Genomic DNA, 22,166 nt, shown 5'->3' with positions numbered 1-22,166 from the left:
GTAACTCAGCCAGTAACTCAGAACCACGCAGTCACTCGCTCCCTCCCTCCCTATACCTAGCTAAGGTATAATACAATACTACTGCTATCACCAATAATAATAATGATAAGGGAAATAAGAAGAAGAGATAATATAAAACTAAAAAGGGGAAAATGAAAAAAGCAATAAACACAAGTGATGCCCAATGCAATTGCTCACCCCCCACCGACCGATACTCAGCCCGACCTGCGCAGCAATCTGCGCCTTCTGGGCAACACCCCCCAGTTTATATACTGGGCATAATGTGCTGTGGGATGGAATACCCCTTTGGCTAGTTTGGGTCAAGTGTCCTGTCTCTGCTTCCTCCTGGCTTCCTGTGCTCCTCCTCACTGGCAGAACATGAGACACTGAAAAGTCCTTGATCAGGATAAGTGCTACTGAGCTACAACTAAACCATTGGTGTGTTATCAGCATTATTCTCAGACCAAAGCCAAAAGACAGCACTGCAGCAGCTACTAGGAAGAAAATTAACTCTATCCCATAGAAACCAGGACACACACACATAGTTCTGTTTTGCAAAGCAACTATTATTCTATGGCATCGTTTTCTGCTTTTTTTTCTTGATCTGTATGTCTCTCAATTCAGTCTTGCTAGAGTTACTTGTCTGTGATGTCGTAATGGATGGTTTCATAGAGGTGTTAGAGGTGCTAGGATGCTAGTGTTATCTTGATAGTCTGGGGGTATACTTTATCTTTTAGGGTGGTGAATGTCCTTGAAGTGAGCTGGGGTGCTTTAGTTGTGGAGACAGTCTTCTCACAGGAGAATGAATAATTGGTACATAAACTCTGAATAATCCTGAAAGATTCAGCAATGCCATGAGAGGCCCGAGGAAGCTTAAGCAAGCAAGATAAGAAGAAGCTGGAATTCACTGAGGTAATGAGAACTGTGGACTGTTGGCAAGCTTTTGAAGTCAAGTTCTCACACCTGTGCTTAACAACCAATTATATGTTAGTCACTAAGGGTCTTCAAGACATGTATCCAATCATAATATGCCAAATCACTGTAAGTGCATGTAAGAAATAGTATATAAGGAGTTAAGGTTTTGTAATAAATTTGGCAATCGCTTGATCACATTGATCGTCTCTGCTTTGTCCGTGACTCCCGCGTCAACATTTAGTCATGTTTGCTTAACCATGACTATACAGTATGCAATGTAAACTATATATTCTTAGAAAGTTGATTTCATACTATAAAGACTAATTCGTACAATAGTTAGGGAATGTGATTTTCTAGTACCATCTTATGTTCTATTTCAGGGTTTTTCTTGTCCTTTGCCATGCACGGGCTATTTTACTTGAACCTTTGAGGAAAAAGTTTTCTTACAGTTCCTCAGTATCCTTGTTTCACTTGTTAAGCTTAACATTCTTAGGTCTTTTTCATGCTATTTTAATTTTTGAGATTTTTTTCATTTTTTTTTTACTATTTAATTAGGTACTATTATTGTCTTCTTCCTCTTGGTTTCAGTATTTCACCTTGTTTTATTCATAGTAACTTTACAGATGCTACATCAACATCTTGAACTTGCAGACACAGTCTGAGTTGTTAAGCCCCTGCTGCTTCCTGACAAGAAACAAATTAAGGGCTAGTTTTAGAGATGACGTTAAACTTGGTTTCATGATTTCTTTTATTAAGAGCCTCAGAACTCTAGTTTTGTGTGTGTGGTTTGGTTTTTAGACTGTATCTGGCAATGGATCAGAGTCAAGTTTACGATGCCATGGCTCCATGGTGTCTCTTGTTTCTGGAGCAAGTGGATACTCTGCAACGTCCACCTCTTCATTCAAGGTTAGTGACTAACATTTTCTTAGTATTGGTGTGTAAATAACACACACAAGTGGAAAGGAAATAAGCTATGTGAAGACTTATTCACACAATTGTAGGAAAAAAACACCCACCATATCTTTGGTTTATTAAGTGTTAGTAATTAGCATGTGATAATGAACACATCGTACAGGAAGCTTTTTCATGCCTCCGTGCAGTTGTCCATGTTAAACTATGGTGTCATTTTCAAATGTCAAGAAAATCAAACCTGTAGGAGGATATATTAACATTTCCTAGCATACTTTTGAGACTATCAGGGCTTCTAAATGAAAGGAAATGGTGATTCTGTGATTTTATTGATTGACAAATGATGTCTTTCCTTGTTTCATGTGTATAAATATTTAATATTTGAATTTGGGTGGGCTGTACTTTTAGAAGAGCAGAAGAGGAGCAGCACAAGAAAGGGGGGAGTAAAGATTAGAACAAAGATCTTAAAATAGAACTGACTGTTTTCAGGCAAATAGGCGTAAACCTGGTAGCATGCAAGATCATGTTTTTAATAAGCGTTTATTGAATGCTCTAAATTAGCAGATGCAGTCAAGAGGAAAAGCTGAGATCAGTGATCAGTGGTTAAAATGAGTAAGAAACACTTATACAGTTTCATATTTTCTGTCATTAACAGTATTTTATATCTGTTGATATGTCAAATGTCTTTAGTGTACTTGAAGTTTTTCTTCATAACTGCAGAATTTTATTTTTATTTTTTTTGCATTGAATTATTGCTGAGTATGTACAAGCATTTGAGCCTTTTTTCTCTTGCATTTTCAGAAGGGCCATAGCTTACGTGAGAAGCTTGCAGAAACGGAAACCTTTAGGGACATCTTGTGTAGACAAGTTGATACTTTACAGAAATACTTTGATACCTGTGCAGATGCAGTTTGCAAAGATGAACTTCAGAGGGATAAAGGTAAAACTGTAATTAAAAACTCTTATCTCTATAGAATTTAACTTTTACACAATTGTAGGCTGAAATAATAAGTTTAAACTAACAGTAGTGTGTGTGGCTTTAAACTAACATAGTAAAATACAGCAAACTGTTCTAAGTTGCTAACATATATAGAGAAAGGAATGTTCAGTTGATGGGGGAAGGAACATCACAGGACTTATAACAACTAAGGAGACAGCAAATAAGAGCAAGGATGCTAGCCTTCAAAGTAACAGAGACTGGAGGAGAACAAAAGCAAGGACATACCAATTGCTAACTCAGCACTAGGACCTTGTGAGCGTGCACAAGCACTGAGGTCATTCAGTAAACACAGTGAGGAAGACTATCGGTGACCACCAGAGACCCTCACTCAGCAAGAAAGCACATGCGTAATTAGAATGCAAATATTCTGCTGGCAAGTATTGGGTGCGCTCACCTTTGTGAAATGATTCATGTGTGCGCCCAGCATTGCAATAAAGAATGCTGCTTTCTAAAACTCCACATTGAGTCTTAGAGAGTTTCTCCGACTGACTTTTGTGGTAATACAGTAGTTACTATAGGGTACCATATAAATAAAATATATATCTTAAATATACTCTGTAGTAATGGGATTAATCATAGATATTTCTGCATCAACAGTGTTAACTATTTTCACTTCAGAAGTTGGATTCCCATAAAAATCTGCTTAACTTAAATATAAACCTGTAGCTGTCAACTGTATAAAAGTAATGTTTTTTTAAGCATTTGATGTTATAGAACAATAATTGTTTACCCCATAAAATGAATTCAAGTTAGTTTAACATTGTATCTCTTAACTTTATTTAGAAAAAAATAGGATATTAGTTTTGATAGGAAAAACATGTTCTTTACAAAAGGCAAAGGTTCCGCCATAATGAATGCTCCTGAGATGTATTGGCTGCAGCTAGAGTATTGAGTATGCATGTAATGTCCTAGTAGACTCAGGTGTGGATGTCTACATATCTCTGTTCTTCTCAGAGCACAGCTTGTTGTATTCAGGCCCTCTCTTGAGGTATTTATATTCATCCTCGCATTTTTTCTGGCAGCCTGAAACTTTTGATAGTGAGAAAACAGTAGATAAGTACTATTTCACTTTGAGAACTTTCTAGTGTAAAACAGTATATAATTGCTCAGTTGCGGCTCCCTGCTTATCCAGTTGTAACACCAAAATAATGTTCTTCTTACGATCCAGTGCTAAATTTTGACACTGAGCAAATGTTAGTCTCCTGATGGTTTCTGACAGTAATGTTGATAGTGGTTTCAGGTTAAAAAAAATGGGGGGTGGTGGTGTCATGACTGTTGTTATAGGAAAAAATCTTAAATAGTGCTTAGCTATGAAGATGCTTTTCATAGAATAGTTAGGGTTGGAAAGGATCTTAAGATCATCTAGTTCCAACCCGTCTGCCATGGGCAGGGACACCTCACCCTAGATCATGGTCTGAATTCTTTCTTGCACAGTAAAGAATTGGGAAAGCTTTCTCACTCCCATAACATGCTCTCTTTCACATTTAGTGGTAGAAGATGATGAAGATGATTTCCCTACAATGCAATCCGATGGGGACTTTTTACATAACAGTAATAGCAGTAAGGAAAAATGTAAGTCTGTCACCTTTTTCACTGACAATTCATATGAATCTTATGATAAACCTGATACAAGATGGGTATTTATGCTCTTTTCTAAGCAGAAAATGACAAGAATAGTTATTTGAATGTATGTGACAGGAAGTTCTTATTCGTGTTAAGATAATCATGAAAAGCAGCTAAGGAATGATAATTTGAGTTATTCTTAACTCAAGACATATTAATGAAAGCTGTTAAACTGTAATTTACTGTTCTGTGTCCAAAGCTATTTCCACTACAAAATTCTGTTAAGACGGCTGTATCATTTGGATATTGGGAACTGAGATTTATAACAAGCAATTGTAGTTTTTCTTGCAAGTGTTATCTGCTTTAGCAGTGTGGCAGAGCACAATGCTTTTTCAGTTAGGTGTGCCCTATTATGTTTTCCCTAAATTCTATGGCTATGTAATGGTTAAGTCAACATTGTATGACTCATCATAATTTTAGCTCTTTTTTTAACTCTTATTTTCCAGTGTTATGATGAACAGAATTCTGATTTTTATTCTTATCTTAAATGGCATGGTTATAGTCATTGTACTCACTGCATCCATGCAATAAATGTGAAGAACTTGCACAAGTCTTGCTGTTTTAGAAATCTGATACGTCTGGCCTTCCAGAAGTTGTATATGCATTTGAATTTCTATTTGCATTCTTCTTATACTTTTTCTTGCTTCCCAACTGAAATAATTTCAGTATTTACATTCTCTAGTTGTTGATAATTCACTATTTGTTAGGCTTTGGTTTACAAAAATTTGAAGCCAAACAGTTTCAAATCTGATGGAATATCCAAAAGAAGTTCAAAAAGAACTTCAAGAAGTTCAAAATACTTTTTTTCAAGAACCTGGAAAATATATTGGCACAATAATCCTTTTCTATCTTCTGTTTTCTTTTTAACTGCCTCTATTTCCCTGTGTGTTGCATGTTTACTTGTTGTATTTAAATGCTCTTTTTAGATTATTGCTAGAACTGTTATGATGTAAGGAAATGGAAGGAGCTTTCAGTATACTTCCAGAGAATTAATCATATGAGTAGATTTTTTCACTGATATAAAGTGCTTGCCCTGCTAAGGATTAATTGTAGTGCTGATTTCAGAGTTTAAGTAGCATATAACTTTGAAGTTTCGAATAAATCTTTCTTTCCTCTTATAACCAAATATAATCAAGCTTGCAACACTCACAGTAATTTAAGTGATATACGCATTTCTCTTGTAAAAGGAGGGCAGGAGGAAAAAGTTAGTATGACCATAGAAATTTGTGTACTGCTCTGAAGAAGACATTTTGGGTAGGCTTTTCCTTTTCTGTGTTCTCTAGGATCTTTGTGTGAATAGTTAAAAAGAGCACTATGAAGGTATTTAAATTTATGGCTCACTTTCCAGTTAGAAAATCTGGTAACTGAAGCAAACAAAAAAAAATTCAGAAAACACAAGTGTAGCAGAATACAATTGCTTACCACCAGCTGGCCAATGCCCAACCTGTCCCTAATCAGTTTATATACTGAGCATGATGTTCTATGATATGGAATATTCCTTTGGCTAGTTCAGGTCAGCTGTCCTGGCTGTGCTCCCTGCCAGCTTCTTGTGCACCTGGTCACTGTCAGAACATAAGAAACTAAGAAATTCTTGGTTTAGATTAAGCACTATGTAGAAACAACTAAAACCATGGGGGTGTTATCAACATTATTCTCAGACTAAAGCCAAAACATGGCACTGTACCAGCTACTAAGCAGAAAATTTATTCCATGGGAAACCAGGACAGTATCCACCCCTTATTCCATACCATTTACATCATGATCAGATCCCACACTTTCCAGTATACCATCACCTTTTCTGTCTCTTGGCATATGTATATAAATACAGATATCTTTCCCTTAGTCTATGGACCAGACTGAGTTCATTCAGTCCAGTACTGAGTCCCATCTTATCATAACAGTCTTTCAGGGCAGGAGAGATGGTGTGTGGTGTTGAATTGTTGCTTGCTGAAACCAGGTCTGATTCCATCACTGCTGTGCTCATCCACTTTCATCAAAGTTCAGTCTTCATTAATGTGACGATCAAAAGGGAGTCAGGTTCAGGCCCAGAAGTCTGGAGCAGTGGACATGGGCACCACAAGATGCCCAGTGTAGTAACAGGCATATAGCTGCCGTAAAAGTGTTATATAGCAGTCAACAGCATACAGTTTAATTCAGTGGCTATTCTCACCCAAAATCACATCCCCTTGGGTCACATAATAGGCTTCCCCATCCTCCTGCATTACCCACCAAGTGCACCCAGGTCCTTGAGCAAAAGGACTCCCATCTTGCCACAATGCAGCAGCCAAGGTGGATTTACCTCTGCCTTGACAGTGTTTTTGCTTCTATTGCTGCAACCACCCCCACAGGGCATTTGCCACCATCCGTGAGTCAGTATAAAATATTGGTCACTTTTCTCATTCAGCAGTGTCCAAGGCCAGCTGGTTGTCTTTCACCTCTGCAAACTGACTTGATTCACCCTCTCCTTCAGCAGTTTCTGCAGTTTGTCACATGGGACTCCATACAGCTGCCTTCCATCTCCGACACTTTCCCAAAATATGTCAGGACCCATCAGTAAACAAGTAGCCGTAGCTCTCCTGAGACGATCAGTCTTGGCCCTTGCTCCCCTCTTCAGTTCACTCACCCGTTCCTCCAAAGCTGAAGTAGGTTTTCCATCCCACTTTGTCATGTCTTCTCCGTGATCCAGCAGGTAAAACCATAGGGTACCCCGTGGCGTATACCTTCTGTATCTCCTCTCTTGAACAATAGGACGCCTTTTGTTAATAGCTGAGACGTGTGTTGGTACACGTGAGGAGCTGGATAAATCAGATAGATTGTCCCTCAATTGTTCGATGTCCTGGGACAGTTTTTTCACAGCTGAGATGATGGAAGGGGTGAGATTGTCTTCGAACTCTCGGAGTTTATGAACCATTTCATCCGCTGTTAGTGGTACTATGTCATTCCAGGTTACTGTTGCCAATGAATGGGCATATGATGACGGTGCATTCCGTGTAAGTTTTCGCCACATGGGTCATGTACATTCAACTTCATCTGGATCTATAGGTGTATCCCCTTTATTCGGCTTGATGTGATAGAGCATCTCTACGATGGCCGATTCCCTCAGAGACTGGATGCCTTTGTCTATAGTAGTCCACTTGGCCGAACGACTCGTAACATCGTCCTTGTACGGAAACCTTTCTTTCACAGCTGCCAAGAGCCGCCTCCAAAGACTGAGGGACTTTTTCTCTCTTGCAATTGCTTTGTCAATTCCCCCTTCTCTAGCAAGTGATCCCAGCTGCTTGGCTTCTGTACCTTCTAGTTCGTGACCATCGGCCCCATTGTCCCAGCATCGGAGTAACCAGGTGATGATGTGCTCCCCTGGTTGACGGGTAAAATCTTTTCGCATATTCCGCAGCTCGGTTGAGGTCCGAGGTCGAGAAGTTACCTCTTCTTCTTCTTCTTCGTCATGTGATGATGACTCCTGATCAGATTCTGGACCGGGTGGTGAATTCATTGGTTCTTCATCTCACTTCACCCTTTTTGCCTCCTTTTTGCTTGTTCTCTTGCGTACAGGGGCAACCGATATTGGTACGAATTGGTCCTCTGGTTTGGCTGCAGTGATTATCACTGTGGTTTGAGTAGCGACTGTACTTGTTGCTGGGGGTGGTGTAGCTGCTGTACTTGGAGCTGGGTTAACCGCGCTGTCTGTTGCAGTTGAAGTTTGAGCAGCTGCTGTACTTGCCGCTGGGGTAGCTGCTCTGTTCATTGCAGCCAAAGTTTGAGTAGCGACTGTCGCTTTGCCCTCAGATCCACCGACATTCTTTTCCTTTTGAAGGCGCTGGATAGTGTTGAACAAGGCCCTGTAAGCATAGGCCAAGCCCCAGCATGTTGCCGTGATTTGTCCATCTCTGGTATGGCCAGAATGACCACACACCTCATTTAAGTGTTTTACTAATTCTTCTGGATTTTGCAGTTGTTCGGTAGTGAAATTCCAAAGTACTGGAGGGGCCCACTGACCTAGATACTTGCCCATACTATCCCCCACACCCTGCCACTCATGGCTGTCCAGCCTCAGGGAAAATCTCTCGGTCCTCCTACATCGTCGTTTGACCCCAGACAAGACCCAGACCTGACTCTGCTTAACTCTTGAAATCAGCAGTGGGCAAAACACACTCTGTATGCCTGTTAGCATGGTGATTCCCATCACCATCAGCAAACAAGTCTCAACAGCATTAAAAGGCCATTCAAAAAATTCAAAACTCTCAAATGTAAATGGTCTGGGGGGACGACTAGGAGGGTAAAAGGATGTCTCCTTCACAGGTTGAGCACCTGAGAAGGAGAAAAAAGATGTGTAATTGCTAAGCACCTCCATCATATACCTCCCAAAGTATAAAGGTGGTGACGACACTAGGAACATAAGCCAGATCAGTTTCATGATCAATGATTCTATTGTATTACAAGTCATTACCATAAAGTACAATGGGACAAAAACCTTAGCCAAAGCCCCACACTTGAAAAACACTAATACAGCCAATACCGGATGGACGTAAGATATGATATACTGAAACTGTGAGATCAAGAGGAACAACCTTGAGAGCCAATAAATCAGCATTGTGACGAGTGACTATCAATCCAGTCAGATCTGTTCTTATCTCAACCCCTCGTGCCCCATGTTGGGCGCCAAAAAGAACTGTCGTGGTTTAAACCCAGGCAGGTAACTTGTTCCCTCACTCCCAGTGAGTGGTGCCGAGCTGTCAACAATCGAGGTCCGTGTCCGTTCCCCCCCCCCCCCCCCCCCTGCACCAGGGCTCTCCCCTTCCCCGCTCCCGGAGGAACGGGGAGGAGGATCGAGAGAGTGCAACTCCTACGGGTTGAGACAAGAACAGTCCAGCAACAAATCACCACCGCTACTATCAACTACAACAATGATAAGGGAAAATAACAAGGGAACAGAATAAGATACCACCGGCCAAGAAACAAGTCCTACCCGGAAGCCCCTGTCCTTCCGGGTAACTCCCAGTTACCCCTCACCCCGGGCATGACGGAATACCTCCCCGGCTAGCCCGGGTCAGGCGCCCCCTCCCTGCTTCCTCACAGCTTCCCCTCCTCCCTGGCAGAGCATGAGCCTCACAGAGTCCTTGGTCAGGGTAAACATCACTTAGCAACAACTGAAAACATCGGCTTCACCAACACTGTTCTCAAGCTGGAAGCCAAAACACAGCACTGCACCAGCTAACACAAAGGAAAAAACATGACTGCTACTGCCGAACCCAGGATAACAAGTCATATTTCTTCTCACTTTCTGACAGTTTATTATATGGTGGGGCCTCTTCAGCACGCATCACCTCCTCTGGTGACGTTCTGAAATCCTTGCCTTCTGACCATTCCATGGTCACTTCCAAGATTCCTGGCCATCTGGGATTTCCTCTTCAAGCTCGTTGTGTAATTAGTGCAGCCCACTTACTCCATGTAGCATTGGTTGCATGATGTGTAGAGGAGACCCTGCCTTTGAACATCCAGCCCAGCACGGGCAACTGAGGTGCCAGGAGGAATCATAGAATACTTAGGGTTGGAAAGTATCTTAAGATCATCTAGTTCCAACAGTGCCAATCACTTCCAGAGCAGCTTGAACCCCTTCATAGGCTGCCAGTATCTTTCTCAATTGGAGTATAGCTGGCCTCATATCCTCTGCATCCCCCGACTCCAAAAGACAAGGGTGCATTCTGCCAGAGGGCCCAGGTAGGACCATTCCCCCCGGTGGTGGTGTAGAGCACATTTTTCACATCTCGCCTGGTCTGGACTGGTCCAAGGGCTACTGCATGAACTCATTTAATTTTTCAAAGGCTTGTTTTTGCTCAGGGCCCCATTTGAAATAATTCTTCTTCTGAGTCACATGATAGAGAGGGCTTACAATCAGATTGTAATTTGTAGAACACAGTCTGTGTGTGTGCCAACATGCTGATCCCCATCACAATCAGCAGGCGGGTCCCAAGGAAAGGCCATTCAAAACCTTCAGAACTCTGAAACGATGCTGCTGTACTTGTCACTGGGGCTGATGTAGCTGCTGTGCTTGCTGGCTCTCCCACCACCAGCTTCTCTTTTCCTGAGTCCAGCTCTTCCTCCTCTGCCTTGCTGGGAAATGTTGCCTGGTCTCCTGCATCCTCCTGGGGCTTGGCGGACGGCTTCCGGGGAATGCTCTCGTCTGTCTCAGGGCTGGGCTCCACCGCGGGGCTTGGCTCCTCCACCGCCTTCTCCCGCTGCTCGGCAGCCGCCTCCTTCCTCTCCTCAACTGCCCTGACCTCCTCCACCAGCAGCCGTCCCCTCGCGGCCTCCGGCCCCGCTCCCGCCGCTGCTTGCTCCCCAGGGCCGCTCTCCCGGGCGGCTTCAGCAGCCGCCGGCTCCCGGGGCTGCTCCCCCTCAGCTCCCCACGGCCTCACCAAGACGGAGGCGAGGGCGAGGCCCAGGCCCATGAAGAGCAGCCGGACGGCCAGGTACAAGTCCACGGCCATGTCCATCCCGCCCTGCCGCTGGAGCCCACCCGTATTGCAAGTCATTGCCATAAAGCACAGTGAGACAAGAACCTTAGCCCAAGCCCCACACTAGATAAACACTAAGACAGCAAATACCGGCTCTAAGTAAGTTACAACATTCTGAAGCTGTGAGATCAAGAGGAACAACTCTGAGAGCCAATAAATCAGCATTGTGACGAGTGACTATTAATCCAGTCAGATCTGTTGTTATCTCAACCCCTCATGCCCCACGTTGGGCGCCAAAAAGAACTGTCATGGTTTAAACCCAGTCAGACAGCTTGTTCACTCACTTCCCCCCCTTTCTTGCCCTCCCCCTACTCCTGGAGGGACAGAGAGGAGAACCGAAAAGAATGCAACTCCCACAGGTTGAGATAAGAACAGTTTAGTAACTAAGGTATAACACAAATCACTACTGCTACCACCAATGATAATGATAAAGGAAATAACAAGGGAAGAGAATACAACACCTTGTCACCAGCCGACCAATAACTCGCCCCCCAGGCCCGACCAAGCACCGACCGATACCTCCTCCAACCCCGCTGTCTCCCAGCTCCGGCTAACTCCCAGTTACATCCTGGGCATGACGTGCTGTGGTATGGAATACCTCTTTGGCTAGCTTGGGTCAGGTGTCCTGCTTCCTCCCGGCTTCCCCTCCTCCCTGGCAGAGCATGAGGCTCACAAAGTCCTTGGCCAAACCAAAACATCGCTATCAGCTCTGTTCCCAGGCTGAAAGTGAAAACACTGCACTGCACTGCACCAGCTACCAAGAAGGAGAAACATGACTGCTACTGCTGAACCCAGGACAGATGTGCATTCTCCAGAACCCCTAAGCACCTAAGAAAGCTTGTGTTTCTTTCTTATTAGTTGGTGGAGACGTTGTTATCTTGTTGATCACATCCATTGGCATTTTATTCCCCAGAACTGAATCTCCTGTGCAGGTCCCTTGACCTTACTTTGTTTTATGGCATAACCAGCTTTCAGTAGGATTTGGATTGTTTTCTTCCTGTTCTCAAAATCTTCTGCTGTATTGCCCCACTCAGTGATGTCATCAATGTACTGCAGGTATCATAGAATACCAGGTTGGGGGGGACCTCAAGGATCATCTGGTACAACATTTCTAGGCAAGCATGACCTAGACTAAATGTCCAGTACTCTGTCCAGCTGAATTTTACCTATTTACTGGCAATCCACCCCTATCCTGGGGTGATTATTCTATTTTCTAATTGTTCTCATTGCAGGCATTGGATCCCTGACTTGAAATGCCCTAACGATTCAGGATTCAGAAAGATTTGGATTATTTTCCTCCCTTTCTCAGAAATGTCTTCTGCTGTATCGCCCAATACGATAATGTCGTTGATGTATTGCAGGTGTTCTGGAGCTTGCCCCTGTTCCAGTGCAGTCTGGATCAGTCCATGGCAGATGGTAGAGCTGTGTTTCCACCCCTGCCTGGGGCTGTTGGTTCCAAGTGTACTGGTCGCCCCTCCAAGTTAAAGAGAAATGTGGCCTGCACTCTGCTGCCAAAGGTATTGAGAAAAATGCGTTGTCGGTATCAATTGTGGCATCCCACTTAGCTGCCTTTGACTCCAGTTCCTGTTGAAGTTCCAGCATGTCTGGTACGGCAGCACTCAATGGTGGTGTGACTTCATTCAGGCCACGATAGTCTACTGTTAGTCTCCACTCTCTGTTTGACTTTTCACTGGCCCTATGGGGCTATTATCAAATCATAGAATCATAGAATAGTTAGGGTTGGAAAGGACCTTAAGATCATCAAGTTCCAACCCCCCTGCCATGGCTGAGTGGGTCCTGCTGATCCCTCCTTGGCTCTTCAGTCTATGGATAAGCTTATGGATGGGAATCAGAGAGTACAAATACAAATGGAAATGGTGGCAAATGCCATGTGGGGGTGTTTTCAGCAATAGAAGCTCATTTGGAGAAAACTCCAGGAACAAACTTGCCAACAAAGTTTTCAAGCTGACAAGCAGGTATTCTTTATCGTGGTGCCGGGAGACACAGGGGATAGCTCCTCTTAACGTGCGTCCCCCCATTGCCACACAAGCTGTCATTTTCTAGCCACTGGGCATACATACATATTCATTAGGCTACGTATGGATTACATAATTTTCCAGAAAGTTCCCCTCATGCGTACAGAATTGTGGTGGTGGTCTCTGAGGGTCGTTTACTTCTTCCAACAATCTTCATCACTTCTGGCAGCCTTTGAAGCATGCGCAGTAGATGCTCATACCAGTTTAATTGGTTCGTTAGCACCAGAGACATAAGAATCTTCCTATCCTCCTACTTATCAGTTAGTTTAACTGTAGCCCATCCTGGACACCTGCGGTTCCCAGATACTCCTCATCCCTGTGTCCTGTTCTTCTAGACTGTTTTTCTTAAACTATGTCACAATAATAACGATTTATCTTGTGAGAATTCTCAGTATGTTCTCTAGCTGTACTCTGTTTTTTTCTCTATGTATCATGCACCTCAGTAATTTTCCATTGCTACTGTTACAAAGCCATCAAACTTAACATTACTTAAAACTAATTCTAAAGGTTTCTATATTCCCTTTTTGTGATTTTGTGCCCCCTTGTTTCAAAGCCGAGTAACACAGTGGGAAACCCCTCTAGGCTACTGCATTGTGACAAGATATTGCTGTCCAGGTGGAGAACCTGGTTGTGAAGATACACCATGTAAACACCCATGTATGTACCCAAGAGTCGGAATCACACGGAATTACACAGTTGTTAGGGTTGGATGGGGCCTCTGGAGATCATCTAGTCCAACCTCCCCTGCGAAGGCAGGGCCACCTAGAGGCAGTTACACAGGAGGTCATCCAGGAAGGTTTTGAATGTCTCAAGAGAGGGAGACTCCACACCTGCCCTGGGCAGCATGTTCCAGTGCTCTGCCACCCTCAACATAAAGTTCTTCATCATGTGGAGGTGAAATTTCTTGTTTTTTTAGCTTATGTCCATTGCTCCTCATCCTGTTACTGGGCACCACTGAAAAGAATGTCACCATCCTCCTGGCACCCACTTTTGAGTTATTTATTTTCATTAATAAGCTCCTCTCTCAGTCTTCTCTTCTCTAAACAGACTCAGCTCCTGCAATGTCACCTCATAAGAGAGATGCTCCAAACTCTTGATCATCTTTGTGGCCCTTCTCCAGCAGCTCCTTGTCTGTCTTGTACTGAGGAGCCCAGAACTGGACACAGTGCTCCAGATGTGGCCTCACCAGGGCCAAGTTGAGGGGGAGGATCACCTCCCTTGACCTGCTGGCCGCACTCCTCCTGATGCACCCCAGGATATTCTTGTTTCTAACCCAGTCCCCAAGGGCACACTGATAGCTCATAGTCAACTCACCATCTACCAGTGCTCCCATGTCCTTCTCAGCTACACTGCTCTCTAGTAGGTCAGCCCCCAGCCTGTACTGGCACTTGGGGTTCTTCCTCCTCAAGTGCAGTACCCTACACTTGCCCTTGTTGAACCTTATGAGGTTCTCCATGCCCAGTTCTCCAGCCTGTCAAGTTCCCACTGAATGGCAGCAAAGCCTTCAGGTGTATCAGCCACTCCCCCCACCTTTGTATCATCAGCAAACTTGCTGAGGATGCACTCCAGCCCTTCATCCAGGTCATTAATAAAGAAGTTGAATAAGACTGGACCCAGTATTGATCCCTCGGGAACACAACTGACTACAGGCCTCCAACTGGATTCTACTCCACTGATCACAACCCTCTGAATTCTGCCATTCAGCCAGTTCTCTATCCACCTCACTGTCCATTCATCTAACCCACATTTCCTAAGCTTACCTGTGAGGATGCTATGGGAGACAGTGTCAAAAACCTTGCTGAAGTTTAGGTAGATAACATCCACTGCGCTCCTCCCATCAACCCATCTTGCTATGTCATCATAAAAGGCTATTAAATTGGTCAAGCAAGATTTCCCCTTGGTGAATCCATGCTGGCTACTCCCGATGACCTTCTTTTCTTCTACATGCTGGTTATGACCTACAGAAAGACCTGTTTCATCACCTTTCCAGGGATGGAGGTGCGGCCTGTGGTGTCTGTAAAGAAAGAGGCTAAACACACACACACACACACACCCACTACTTTCACAACTAGTTCTACTTTATTCACTCAAGCATGGTAATATATAGCATACAGATACAGGTCTGAGCCATGAAGCCAAACACCAACTACATCATTCCCAGTGACTGTTTTCAGTCACTATAAATTCCATTCTATAAATAATCACTCCCCAGTCTGCTTCCCAACCCGACCTTGCACCCAGACACTCCCTGGCTTACTCAAGACCCGGGTGCACTATAAGCAATTCTTCTTCTTCTTTAATTATCCACATAGCAGGAACAGGATGCCTTGCAGTTCCCACATCTCCCTCTTTTGTGTTTTGCATGATACTTAGGCTTCTGTTCTTCACAAATTGGCAAAAAATCTTTAGATGACATGGAGGAAAAACAAAGCAAAGTGGTGATGTCCAGGCTCCGAAGACAAGATCTCACCAATGTGTTGGCCAGATGTACTGGGAGACTTGGGAAACTGGAGATAGATGCAGTTACTTCCAAAAACACATTCCTTGGCTTTCCTTATTCCCTTCTCTGCTTGAGGAGTCTTAAATCACAAAAGAGCAGTTTCTTGACATTAGCATTTAAAGATTGAAAGTTCAAATACAATAGTTACTTATAATATTATTATTACTTATAATAGTTATGCTAACCAAAATGCACACTCATTCCGACACAGGTGGCCAGCCTATGTTGGAAGAAGTGGCCAGCAATATCTATAAAGGTCTCCAAAGGTCGATAGAAACAGCTTTTAGCAGTTTATGTTTTGGAGTACCATAATTTTTTTTTCCTGTAAAGTCTGCTAACGCTATTTAGAAAGAAACAGACTGAGCAAAAAGGAACTGAAAGTATGTTACAGTTAATGGTAAATACATTTCTGCAGGGTCGTTGCCTGTTAAATGTTGAACCCTTGTACGGCCTTTGGCAACTAAGTCAACAATCATATCTAATGGTTCTGTCACAGTCTTTCTCTGGATATGTGGTAAAAAAAAAATTCCAAAAAGTAAACAGTTACTGTCTATTTGACATATAACTCCTAATGGCCTTTGCTGTATATTAACAATGAGCAGAGAAATCGGCAAGTGTAAATGCACTCTTATCTGCCTGTAGCGTCTCAATTTTTTGAGTCACTATATTCAAAGTGTCAATAGCTTTAAGGGTAAGCTGACAAAGAGTGGTTCAAGGTCAGCACTAGTAATACCCAACATAGGACACACCCAATTAATAGTACCTAAGAGCTTCTGCAAATCATTCAAATTTGTGATTTTGTTTGCCATTTTTAGCTTCTGAGGCTTTACTGTTCTTTCAGTTAGCACCCACCCCAAACATTTCCAGGGTGGCATTCTTTGTATTTTTTCCTGGGCAATTTGTAGTCCAAAACAGCATAAATTTTCTGTTAAATGATTAACAGTAGTTTCTAAATATTGTTCCATTTCTGCACAGACCAAAATGTCATCCATAAAATGATAAATTATCAATTCAGGAAATGCTCTCCTAGTTGGTGATATAGCTGTGGAAACTACTAGCTGACAGATTGTTGGACTGTTCATCATTCCTTGTGGCAAAACAGTCCATTGATATTTTTGCATGGGAGCAGCACAGTTGACTGAAGGCACAGAAAAAGCAAAATGATCACAGTATGCAGGATGCAAAGGAATTGTAAAAAAACAGTCCTTCAAGCCAATAATGCAAAGAAACCAGTCAGCTGGAATCATCGTAGGATTAGGCAAGCATGGTTGTAAAGCCCCCATGGGTTGCATTGCGGTATTAATTGCACACAGATCTTGCAGAAGTCACCATTTCCCTGATTTCTTTGGAATTACAAAAATGGGTGTTTCAGGGTCTAGTAGATGGAACAATATGTCCTGCCTTCAGTTGCTCTTCAACCAATAAATCCGCTTGCTCCAATATTTCCTTTTAAAGGTCACTGAGCAACCCTAACTGGTTTTTCTGTTAACCATGAATGTTTGAGCAGGGGCTTCAGATCAGCGACTGTTAGGATAAGTTTGCCCTGTCAGTGGTAAGTAACAAATTCCACTACATTTGCAAATCTCTCCCCCACAGATTCATAGAAACTGGCAGTATATATGGTTGAAAATGAGCTACAGCACCATCCTGTGCAATAGCCTTTGAGGACATGACTAGTTTTAAAAGGAGCTTGTATACCTCTTATTCTAGCAACCGTTGCTAAAGCTTTTTCAAAGGGGCAGTCGGTCATTGAGACTGTGAAATAATCAAAATATCTGCCCCAGTGTCTATTAATCCACTAAAAACTATTCTTTATTTGCAAATTCAGTAAAGGTTGTTTCTGAGTAATGTCCTGGGCCCAATAAACCTCAACTTTCCCAGAGCTTCCAAATCCAGAGGTATTCCTTGTGTTAATTTCTACTTTTGGCACCCAGTATGGAATCAAAACAAGTTGTTCTCATTTTTGACCTTTTGGAATTTTACAACTGCCGTTTAAGGCAGTTGCTAAAATTTTTATTTCTCCTGTATAATCCGAATCTATTACTCCTGGATGAACTTTTACTCCTTGGAGAGTTGTAATTGAGTGTCCTAACAAAAGACCCATAAATCCATTTGGTAAAGGTCCCCAAACAGTGGTAGCTATAGCTTTAACAGTGGAGAAATCTAATTCGATGTTGGTGCTTGTTGCCAAATCCAACCTGACGCTGCCTGTGGTGGCAGCTGCAAGGTCAGAGATGGAGCGTTTCCTGCAAAAAAACTATTGTTTTGAGGGGCACCGGGTTTTGCCGCACCCTGCTTGGAGTTTCCCGAGAAAGGATTTTCATCCTTATCAAATTTAGATTTACATTGATTGCTCCAGTGATATCCTTTCTTGCATCTGGGACAGAGTTGAGATAGCAGTTTTTCTTTCTGCTTTTGTTTCTTTTTGGGACGCATTTTACTAATATGTCCTTTCTGTCCACAGTTAAAACAATTTTGCCTACTCATATTAAATTTCGATAATGCAGCAGCCAGTACAGAAGCCTTATGAGCCTCTGTACCGATATCCTGACATGTTTTAATAAACTCAGCAATGTCTGTAAATTTTTCTCTGACTGGGGCTAAAGCAGCTTTGTAATCTCCTTTTGCATTTTCATATGCTTGCTGAAATAAAAGTGCACGAGCAGCCTCAGGATTATCAATCTGCCTTTGTATAGCATTGTTTAATTGGTCTATAAAAGACAGATAGGGTTCCTGAGACCCTTGGTGAACAGATGCCAAAGATGTGGTTTTCTTTCCTGATTCAGGTACTCGCCTCAAGGCTTGTACAGCCATATGGGTGGCTTGCTGGAATACTAGAGGGTTTAAATTAATTTGATCATGAGGTTGCAACCATTGCCCAGGGCCTGTTAACATGTCAGCATCTATTGGTATTCCTCTTTGAAAATTATCTAATACCTGTAAAGCCACTAAATTGTTATATTCCTCCACACTGAGTATTAAGCAGGTGTCAAAATCGTTTGCATTAAAGTGTTCTAATTCCATGGCACCATAGATCCTGAACTAGCCATCATTCCTAGCAGACCTAATGTATAAGGACTTTGAATTCCATTTTCCATCACTGATTTTTTCAATTCCTTAAATACTGCATATGGAATATTTTCATGTACTGGTTGTTGTTGTCCCTGCCCATCTGTTCTATAAAATACAGGAAAAACAAAAGCCATGTCTCCAGTTAAATCAACACCCGCTATCGCTTTTCCCATACATTTTTGTATAAATGTTTTATAGCCATCTGGATAACTAACAGCTGGTCAAATGGTTCTTTATCGAGGTCAGTCAAGGGAGGTGCGGTAGGTTGAGGAGCATGAGGAATATTCAGTGTGAATGCCTTTAACGGTGTCAAAGGTAGGTAGAAATTTTGCTTTTCTGTGGAGCCAGGATCAAAAGGATCATCAGGGTTCTCAGAAAAGATATTCACATCGTTCTGTCCTTGCTCTTTCAAATTGTCAGTATTTTGATCATTTGTTTTATCATGTTTCTGAATTATATCCTCAGCAGGTTGTAAATTAGATAATGCAGAATAGACAAAACGCCATGTCACTATTAAATCAACAGGAACCTCCATACCAAGGCGATTTTGAGTCTGTAAATGTTCTCCCACTCTCTCCCTTATCTGAGTATGAAATGACCTTATTGCAATTTGTTTTCACCCATAACAAAAGCTTCATTACTTGCTTCTAAGCAAGTAAACTATTCTTATCTCAACCTGTGGGAGTTGCATTTCGATTCTCCTCTCCATCCCTCCGGGAGTAGGGGAGGGAAAAAAGGGGGGGAGTGAGTGAACGAGCTGCCTGACTGGGTTTAAACCACGACAATACCCATCAACACACTGGGTGCCTAACGACATCTGTCTCGAACCCTCCATATTTGAGGATATGAATCCAACTCAATTTTGATCACCACACTAACAAAGAATTAACTTAGACAAAATCTGAGAAGTGCAGTAATGATCTATATTAGGGACTTTAGTGGTAGGACAAGGGGTAACGGGTTCAAACTTAAACAGGGGAAGTTTAGATTATATATAAGGAAGTTCTTTCCTGTAACGGTGGTGAGTCTCTGGAATGGGTTGCCCAAGGAAGGTCTGAATGCTCCATCCCTGACGGTGTTCAAGGCCTGGTTGGACAGAGCCTTGGTTGACATGGTTTAGTGTGAGGTGTCCCTGCATATGGCAGGGGGGGTGGAACTAGATGATCCATCGTATTTGAAAGATCATGGTAGTAAGGGGAAGTTCCCTACGACTGGAAAAAGGGTAGTATAACCCCCATTTTCAGGAAGGGGAAAATGGATGACCCAGGGAACTACAGACCAGTCAGTCTCACCTCTGTGCCTGGAAAAATCTTGGGAGTAGATACCCCCGGAAGGCATGCTAAGGCACATGATAAACAACAAGGTGGTTGGTGACAGCCAGCATGGCTTCACTTAAGGGGAAATCCTGCCTCACCAATTTGGTGGCCTTCTATGATGGGGCTACAGTACTGATGGACAGGTGTAGAGCAGTTGATGGCTTCTACCTGGACTTGTGCAAAGCGTTTGACACTGTCCCACATGACATCCTTGTCTCTAAATTGGAGAGACATCAATTTGAGGGATGGACCACTTGGTGGATAAAGAACTGTCTGGATGGCCATACGCAAAGAGTTGTGGTCAATGGCTCAATGTCCAGCTGGAGACCAGTAACAAGTGCTGTCCTTCAGGGACTGGTGTTGGGACTGGTCTTGTTCAACGTCTCTGTCGGTGACAGGGACAGTGGGATTGAGTGCACCCTCCGCAAGTTGCTGATGACACTAAGTTATGTGGTTTGGGTGACAAGCTGGAGGAAATGAATGCCATCCAGAGGGACCTTGACATGCTTGTGAGGTGGGCTGATGCCAACGTCATGAAATTCAACCAAGCAAAGCGCAAGGTCCTACACCTGGGTCGGAGCAATCCCAGGCACAGCTACAGGATGGGCAGAGAAGAGATTCAGAGCAGCCCTGTGGAGAAGGACTTGGGAGTTGTCCTGGGTTCCGCAGTAGCAGTCATTTTTCCCCTTCTTGGTAGCTGGTGCAGTGGTGTGTTTTGACTTTCGGCCTGGGAACAGAGCTGATAGCGATGTTTTGGTTTGGCCAAGGACTTTGTGAGCCTCATGCTCTGCCAGGGAGGAGGGGAAGCCGGGAGGAAGCAGAGACAGGACACCTGACCCAAACTGACCAAAGAGGTATTCCATACCACAGCACGTCATGCCCAGGATGTAACTGGGAGTTAGCCGGAAGGACTGTGAGACTGCAGGGTTGGAGGAGGTATCGGTCGGAGCTTGGTCGGGCTTGGGGGGCGAGTTATCGGTCAGCTGGTGCTGAGGTGTTGTATTCTCTTCCCTTGTTATTTCCTTTATCATTATTATCACTGGTGGTAGCAGTAGTGATGTGTGTTATACCTTAGTTACTAAACTGTTCTTATCTCAGCCTGTGGGAGTTGCATTCTTTTCGATTCTCCTCTCCGTTCCTCTGGGAGTAGGGGGAGGGAAAGAAGGGGGGGAGTGAGTGAATGAGTTACCTGACTGGGTTTAAACCACGACAGGAGTGTTGGTCGATGAGAAAATGAACATGAACCAGCAGTGTGCACTCACAGCTCAGAAAGCCAACCATATCCTGGGCTGCATCAAAAGGAGTGTGACCAGCAGGTCAAAGGAACTGATCCTTCCCCTCTACTCTGCTCTCATGAGACCTCACTTGGAGTATTGTTTACAGTTCTGGTGTCCTCAACATAAAAATGGCATTGTACTTTTGGAACAAGTCCAGAGGAGAGCCATGAGGATGATCAGGGGACTGGCGGACCTCCTGTATGAAGATAGGCTGAGAAAGTTGGGGCTGTTCAGCCTGGAGAAGAGAAGGCTGCTTGGGGACCTCATAGCAGCCTTCCAGTATCTGAAGGGAGCCTATGAGAATGCTGGGGAGGAACTATTCATTAGGGATTGTAGTGACAGGACAAGGGGTAATGGTTTGAAACTTAAACAGGGGAAGTTTGGATATTAGGAGGAAGTTCTTTACTATAAGGGTGGTGACGCACTGGAATGAGTTGCCCAGGGAAGTTGTGAATGCTCCATCCCTGGCAGTGTTCAAGGCCAAGTTGGACAAAGCCTCGGGTGACATGTTTAGTGTGAGGTGTCCCTGCCCATGGCAGGGGGGTTGGAACTAGATGATCTTAAGGTCCTTTCAACCCTAACTATTCTATGATTTTATCTTAAGGTCCTTTTCAACCCTAACTATTCTTTAATCAGAACTGGCTCCAGCATGCAGTGGTCTAACACCACACACAATTCATCTTTCCTGCCCTGAAAGACTTATGACAGATGTAGCCTCAAATTCATGGACTAAATGAACTCAACAAACCTTGGTAGAGATGGTCTGTAGACTAAGGGAATGGTATCTTTGTCTGTATATCAAGAGACAGAACAGGTGATGGTGTATTGGGAAGTGATGGACCTGGCATGATATAAATGGTACGGAATAAGGGATAGGTACTGTCTTAGTTTCCGCTGGCATAGAGTTAATTTTCTTCCTAGTAGCTGGTACAGTGCTGTTTTGGCTTTATTCTGAGAATAATGTTGTTAACACCCCCATGGTTTTATTTGTTCCTAAATAGTG

General features: G+C 43.3%; 1 protein-coding gene across 1 annotated transcript in view; it reads left to right on the top strand.

Annotated features, from left to right (window-relative positions):
* Positions 1–22,166, top strand: part of LOC133283091 (ceramide transfer protein-like) — a 76,084-nt gene that overhangs the window by 29,849 nt on the left and 24,069 nt on the right. Inside the window, exons 4-6 of the mRNA XM_061479576.1 lie at positions 1,714–1,821; positions 2,626–2,764; positions 4,313–4,396. Coding sequence (XP_061335560.1) covers positions 1,714–1,821; positions 2,626–2,764; positions 4,313–4,396 — 331 coding nt within the window. The remainder of the gene's footprint in view (positions 1–1,713; positions 1,822–2,625; positions 2,765–4,312; positions 4,397–22,166) is intronic.

The sequence above is a fragment of the Pezoporus flaviventris genome, unplaced genomic scaffold (genome assembly GCF_033815535.1).
Source record: "Pezoporus flaviventris isolate CSIRO_AGI_PZ_B2104156 unplaced genomic scaffold, CSIRO_AGI_Pfla_v1 ptg000153l, whole genome shotgun sequence".
Lineage (NCBI taxonomy): Eukaryota > Metazoa > Chordata > Aves > Psittaciformes > Psittacidae > Pezoporus > Pezoporus flaviventris.
The sequence above is the reverse complement of the archived record's forward strand: the minus strand, read 5'-3'. Positions and strand labels throughout refer to the sequence as shown.